At 41.6% G+C, this 6,435-nt stretch overlaps 4 protein-coding genes across 4 annotated transcripts; 1 reads left to right on the forward strand and 3 right to left on the reverse strand.

Annotated features, from left to right (window-relative positions):
* Positions 1-430: 430 nt before the first annotated feature.
* AK88_04818 (uncharacterized protein) lies at positions 431-1,016 on the reverse strand (the record flags this gene model as incomplete). The annotated part of the gene is made up of 2 exons (XM_012482422.1): positions 431-795; positions 956-1,016. The coding sequence occupies 2 exons, from the start codon at positions 1,014-1,016 to the stop codon at positions 431-433; spliced, it is 426 nt and encodes a 141-aa protein (XP_012337845.1).
* Positions 1,017-1,702: 686 nt separating this feature from the next.
* On the forward strand, positions 1,703-2,352 carry AK88_04819 (uncharacterized protein; the record flags this gene model as incomplete). The annotated part of the gene is made up of 2 exons (XM_012482423.1): positions 1,703-1,884; positions 2,094-2,352. 2 exons carry the CDS (start codon positions 1,703-1,705, stop codon positions 2,350-2,352), a joined length of 441 nt encoding a protein of 146 aa, XP_012337846.1.
* A 658-nt stretch (positions 2,353-3,010) lies between these two features.
* On the reverse strand, positions 3,011-4,087 carry AK88_04820 (uncharacterized protein; the record flags this gene model as incomplete). Its single annotated transcript, XM_012482424.1, has 1 exon — positions 3,011-4,087. The coding sequence occupies one exon, from the start codon at positions 4,085-4,087 to the stop codon at positions 3,011-3,013; it is 1,077 nt and encodes a 358-aa protein (XP_012337847.1).
* A 993-nt stretch (positions 4,088-5,080) lies between these two features.
* AK88_04821 (uncharacterized protein) lies at positions 5,081-6,189 on the reverse strand (the record flags this gene model as incomplete). Its single annotated transcript, XM_012482425.1, has 4 exons — positions 5,081-5,329; positions 5,479-5,684; positions 5,797-5,919; positions 6,021-6,189. 4 exons carry the CDS (start codon positions 6,187-6,189, stop codon positions 5,081-5,083), a joined length of 747 nt encoding a protein of 248 aa, XP_012337848.1.
* Between the last annotated feature and the right edge of the window lie 246 nt (positions 6,190-6,435).

Genomic DNA, 6,435 nt, shown 5'->3' on the forward strand with positions numbered 1-6,435 from the left:
TGACAAAAAAAAAAAAAAAAAAAAAAAAAAAAAACACGCGGTCCTTACTTCCTTCCCTGTAGGTTATAGGGTGGTGGGTGTCTCAATGGTTTCACCCCTTCACATGCGCGAACGGGGTCTCCACTCATGTCGCTAACATAGTGTCACACCCCCCCAGGGGGGGTCCTAATGTTACTTGGTCTACATTCTTTACACAAGTACCGCTTCACACAGGGAGAGCAACTCCTACGTGCCGTGGCGACGATGTGGGGTAGAGACACACATTCTGCACTGCACACTAACACAAGGGATGCTCATTTTGAGGGAAAAGCGAATATCACCTAAACAATATCCCCGTACAGTCCTCGCAAACGCTTTTCTCCTTTTCGACAGCGTTGCCCTTGGGGGGGCGGTCAGGTGACACTCCACCCCCGCGTACGCACTTGGCCCATCACGTACCAGCGTCGTCACCCTGCTTCCCCTCAAAAGCATTTTTTGTAACAATGAGCTTTATCGCCGAGAAGTACCGCTTCCAAAACTCGTTTTCGCTAATGACCTTTGGAACCAGGTTGTATCGTATTCTCCGTAAATTTCGATTGTCCTTCAAAAGAGATTTGGCCCACATGACCAAGTCATCATCAAAGTGAAACGGATCAATGTACTCCACCTGGGTCATGTTAAAATATGTTTCTTCATCTGTCGTTATGTCTTTTATTTCTTCTATTGTTTTGTGGATGACCCCTAGGGTCATGTCTACGTTCACATCGTGGCTGCCCCACTGCACGATTTCATTCCACGGGAATTTCACTTGGAACTCTGTGAAGGGGTCACAAATGGGGGCGGCGCAGTGGCATGTTGTTTAATGGGCAACAGCACCACAGGCACCTAGCAGCACACACGTAAATATACACACGTGTATGGCTTTCTTTCTTTTTTTTTTTTTTCCCCTCCTTTTGTACTGCCCCACTCGTCGAACCTTTCTCAAATTGAAATTCACATAACTCATATTTTTTCCTCTTTCCGTGTTTATTCCCCATCATTCGAAGGATACTAGCACGCACGATAGGCGTAGCCTCTCTTCTGAGTATTTATTTTTTGATTGGGGCTCCTTCCCTACTACTTTTACAATTTAATGTACGCACGGTCTCTCCACTTCACCATTTGCACAGGAGGGAATAACCATGGTGAAAGCCAAAACAGGGTGGAAAAAAAAAGCAACCAACGGGGAAATGAAAAACCGATCACCTAACATCAAGGCGAACGATTGCGAACTATACAATACTTCATTTCGACAAAAAAAAAAAAAAAATAATAAATAAATAAATAGTGCAGGGAACAGCAAATAGCAATATATCTTAGCCAAAAAAAAAAAAAAAAAAAAAAAAAATGAGGAAATGCTAAAAAGGCGAAACCTTCTATTTTATTCCCATCGTATGCGCCCAACTTCTCATCACATTCCTAATTTAAATTAAAGTCATCATTTTAGTTTTCCTGTGTTACACCATAATATCCCCCGGCACGGATTAGTTTTTTTTTTTAAACTGCACAACTTATGTATGAGAACAGATCGATCGGAAAGAATATCGTGGAGGAACATATCCCATAGGCGTGACGGAGTAGGAGCGACGCATAGGGACTCCCGCTGGCTTACCCACGCTGCTTTACCAACCTGGCCTACAAACTACGCAACATAAGAACGCCTCCCCCACTACTCATCCCAAACATGATAGAATTCCTGCTTATGGTCAACAAGCAGGGGCAAACGAGGCTAAGCCAGTACTACAACAGCCTCAGCATCGAAGAAAAAACAATCCTGGAGGGGGAACTCATACGGAAATGCCTGTCGCGAGTGGACTATCAATGCTCCTTCCTACAGTACAGGCAGTACAAAATTATTTATAGAAGGTTAGCTGCTCTACATATGCAAAGAACTACCACAAGTGTACGAACTGTGGGAGTTTCGGCACGTGCAAGCAAAAAAGGAAAAAGTGCACAAAAGAGTAAACCGCCACCTATATAACTTTTCCAATATATGGTGACGCACTTGCCTCCACACCATTTGCACATACCCTCCCCCGCATCCCCCTTTTTTTTTGTTTCCTTACACCCACCAGATATGCCAGCCTCTACCTAATCGTCGGAGTGACAAACCAGGACGTAAACGAATTCGCCATACTCGAAATGATTCACAACATTATCGAAATTTTAGATAAGTACTACGAAAATGTATGCGAACTAGACATCATGTTTAACATTGACAAAACACATTTTATAATTGACGAAATCGTGTGCAACGGTGAAATATGCGACATGAACAAGTCCAATGTTCTCCGTCCAATTTTGCTAATGGACAAAGTCGCTCCAAAAATGTGAAATTAACAACCGAAACACGCTCATCACACATGAGTGAAGGGAACATCCCTGTCGCTCCCAACACAATGTTCACATCACCACGTAATAAAAAAAAAAAAAAATCAGTTAACCAATGAAATGGCTAACTAGCGGAAAAAAAAAAAAAAAAAAATATGAACAGGTTCAGGTGAAAATTTTTTGTTGTAAATGCACACAACACACATGTACAGCAAAAAATGTGTGCGCATACGGAAACATCATATACACAAAATTCTTTATATAAACACAAATAAGCTTAAACGAGTGGGACAAGGAATAACTGCTTATGACGAAGCTCACTGGAATAACTCTTCTATGTCGCCACTCACATAATGGGGACAATATTTGTGTGTCCTACTAATAGTGACGCATAAAAATTGCAAAAGTGCGAAGAACAGAAGGAGCTCAATTATGTTATTTTATTTTTTTTTTATCCTCTTTCCCCTAACAACGCAGGGAGGTATAAAACATGTATATGTTTTGTCACCCCATCACAGGTGATTTTTTTTTTTTTTAAAAACGTTTTAATGGAATGCGGGGACGTACAGATGAAGCAACGTCGAAACGGAGAAAAAAGTCAACCACATCCTTATGGGCACTACACCATCGACACTTCACACCTACCGCTTCTATACTTCCACTACAACGTGTAATTTTCAACAAAGTTGCATAGAATCCCGTTTTGGCAATATAGGCATGTGTGCATGTGAATCTTCAGAAGCAGGGCCTTGTTTCTTGCTATGGAAGCTTCGCCGTACATATATATAGGGAAAAAGTATTTGCGCATTTTATTTAGCTTGTTTTTAAATTTGCAGATATATATATTATTCTTCATTTGAATTTCGTTAATAACTGTGCAGTTTAATTTAATTTTTTGTTTTATTGTGTTGCTTTTTTGGTTCTTTGACTGATGCTCCTCTTTTCTCACTTTACAACTTTCTGCACATCTCGCCTTGTTGGTGCGTTTTTCCCCTATCTCCGAAACTTTTTTTTTATTTCGATTTAAGTTAATTTGTTCCGTTTCCTTTTGATTCATCTGTGCATGTGCAGAATGACGTGATGCTGCGACGGAGGTAGATTCTACACTAGCTACTTCCTTTGAATCGTTCTTTTTTGGGGACGATAATTTCATAGGGGTATTCTTTCGAGACGGGGAACGCCATGACTTGTGTTTTGCGTTATGAATGGTGCTATATTTTGGTGTACCCCTGTCTTCAGCGTTTAGCTTTGCGTCCTTCGCATTTTGCTCTGAATTCTTAGCGTTTAGCCTTGTGTCTTTACTCTTTAGCTTTGTGTTCTCAGAGGCTCCCTTCATGCCTTTTGCGATCGTCTTGACGACCTTAGCGTTCTCCTTTCCGTCCTTTTTGGCCTCCGCCCGTTTTGCCATTTCCCCTTCTCTCTTCCCAAGAACTGCTGCGCTTTCCACTACTTGAGCCCTCACGGTGAGACTGCATTTATCCTGAGCTCCGGCTGACCCCGTCCCCCAGGAATATTTCTTACTACCGCTTTTGGTGTCATTCCGCTTCTTAGCACTACTCTGCCTTTCACTTGAAGCGTTTTTTTCCTTTGAGTCGTTTATGCTACTCATTTGGACTTCGTTTCCCCCTTCTTCATTATTGTTGCTACATGTGGGGTTAATTACAGGACTAACATATTTTGTTATGTTTTCACTTTTTGTCATGCCCGTTGTGGGTTTTTCCCTAGCTAATTCATTCATTAACTGTGTGTGTGACTGTTACGTCGTGTTCTTTGACGCGTCCCCAGGGTGTAGCTTTTTTTGTGTTTTTTTCCTTCAGTTTAAGTTGAGTAATAGCTTTTCTATGATGAGCCTTTTTGTTTTTGTTTAATCCTTAGCATTCTTAACCTTACTCCTTTTCTACTGGCTCCTGTGAGCGGCTCAAATTTGCTACGGCTTGCCCCTTTTCTTAACCCAATTGGGCTCCCTGTTCACTCAAAAAACTAAACTCTGTACCGATGCTATCCTTCCCCAATCGTTTTTGCCACAGTGATTAGCTACGATTATTTCTTTAATTTGTTTCTTATTTATTATTTATTTTTTTTTTTTTTGAGGGCCCAGTTCAGTTGTTACGCGTTTTCTCTCCTCCTTTCGGTTTCGTATTCTGCTCGTCCACTTCCTTCGGTGAGGGTTAAATAGTTAGTACGCGTCGTGCCGTCCTTCGTTTGACACAGCCATGCGTGTGCGATGTGTTATATATTTGCTGCGCATTTGTTGTATATTTTGTTTTTTTTTCCCCATATTGGCGTTAAAATTTCTGAACCTTTTTGGCTGTTTACCTGCACAGGTCAGGTGCTAACCTTTTTTTTTTTTTTTTTTTTTTTTTCACAAATGTGTTAACACTTTGTATGCTTGGAGTTCATGCGGTTCGTCAGTTCGCATGAGGAAAACGCCAGACGGGTGCTACACCAGTTATGCATAAATTGTTCAAGAAGTATACGCAGGGTGTGACAAAAAATCGTCGATGGTTCACCCAACAAGGGTGCGCACGGAGTGAGCCCATTTACACCTATGGTGAGCTAGCTCCGTGAACGTAAATGATGGAAATATAAAGGAATAAAGCAAAATAGCATAACGAGAAAAAAAAAAAAAAAACAAATAGCAGATTACAGATAATGGATAACAAATCGTATCCGGCTCGTGAGACATATTTAAATACACACAATGCGCGTGAGTAATGGACGGGGAGGGGGGCTACCCTCTGCGTTTCTCAAAAATGTATATGCAATTTTTGAGAGCATCGTTGCTGCAGTTTTTTCGGAACAATGCACTGCTCTTTTCGTCATACGTGTAATTATAAGCGTTCAGAAAAAGGTCAAGAATTTCTTCTTCTTTCTTTTCATTTATCGTCCCTGTGTTGAAAGTATTCGGAATGTCCCACGATAAAATAATACCCCTGTTGTTTAGTCTGTCCAAATTTTTGAGGAAAATTTCTTCTTTCTTCTGCAGGAGGGAAAGGGTCGGTTTATGATGTGGCCGCGTGGTCATCGCTCAGCGCTGCAAAAATAGCTGAGCGTGCCAATCAGACATGTGATGTGGACGCATCTGTGCCTATGCATATACAAAACACCCCCACCCCTCTCCAAACTTACCTTGGGAATATACTCCCCCACGTTTAAGCACAATACGTAGTCAAAGTGGAGAACGCTCCTGCCAATTTCTGCGGCCTTTTTTATAGCTTTGTTCACGTCCAAGCATTTGTCCTCCTTCACATGCTGTTTCCTATTTGAGTTGTTCACTTTGTTTAGTATTTCCGCTACGAAGTATTCATTCGTGGCGTCCATTGGGAAGATGTCCTCTATGAGGGAAAAAAAAAAAAAAAACAACACTCCATGTGTGTATGCTCCACGGCGCTGAACGCTCACGCTGAACAGTCGCGGTTAACGATCACGCGTAACAAATAAACATACCATTTTTGAGCTGATTGACTAGCTTAGAATTGCCGTCAACGCCCACTGCCTTTATTTTGTGAAAGTTTAATTCGTTGACGTAGTGCCCGTACCCACAACCTACATCTATCACCGATTTTACTTCTGCAAAGGCGGGAAACCGTTAAGCATGTGTTGTGTGCGTGGGGGGTACACTCTAATGGAGCGGAGAAATGCCCCCTCCACAAAAGGATCGCTCTACTTACTCTTTTCTTTAAAATATTTTATCACTAAATTGGACAACATATAGTCAAAGGAATAATTCAGATTAGTCATCCAGTACCCATTTTCGTGAATTCCCCACTTTAATGTAAACCCTAAAAATCGCAGCGTTTCGCTCAGCAGCTTATGTTCATACTTTTTCACATAATACATATTTTTTCGCTACGGGATAGAGAAAAAAAGCTACGTAGAAAGGTGCCTCCTCCTTCCTGCCGGTGCATGCTTGGCACAACGTGATGGCTGGGCTGGAAGCACCGGGGGGGGAAAGCGGCAAATTTCGCATAAGTGTGCAGTCCACTCACGGAGGGGGGGTTACACAACGGTTATCCCCAATCTGGGAAACCTCACAAAAGGAACACTTAAAAAGACTCACACAACACAAAAAAAAAAAAAAAAAAA

This window comes from Plasmodium fragile (genome assembly GCF_000956335.1).
Source record: "Plasmodium fragile strain nilgiri unplaced genomic scaffold supercont1.77, whole genome shotgun sequence".
Classification (NCBI taxonomy): domain Eukaryota; phylum Apicomplexa; class Aconoidasida; order Haemosporida; family Plasmodiidae; genus Plasmodium; species Plasmodium fragile.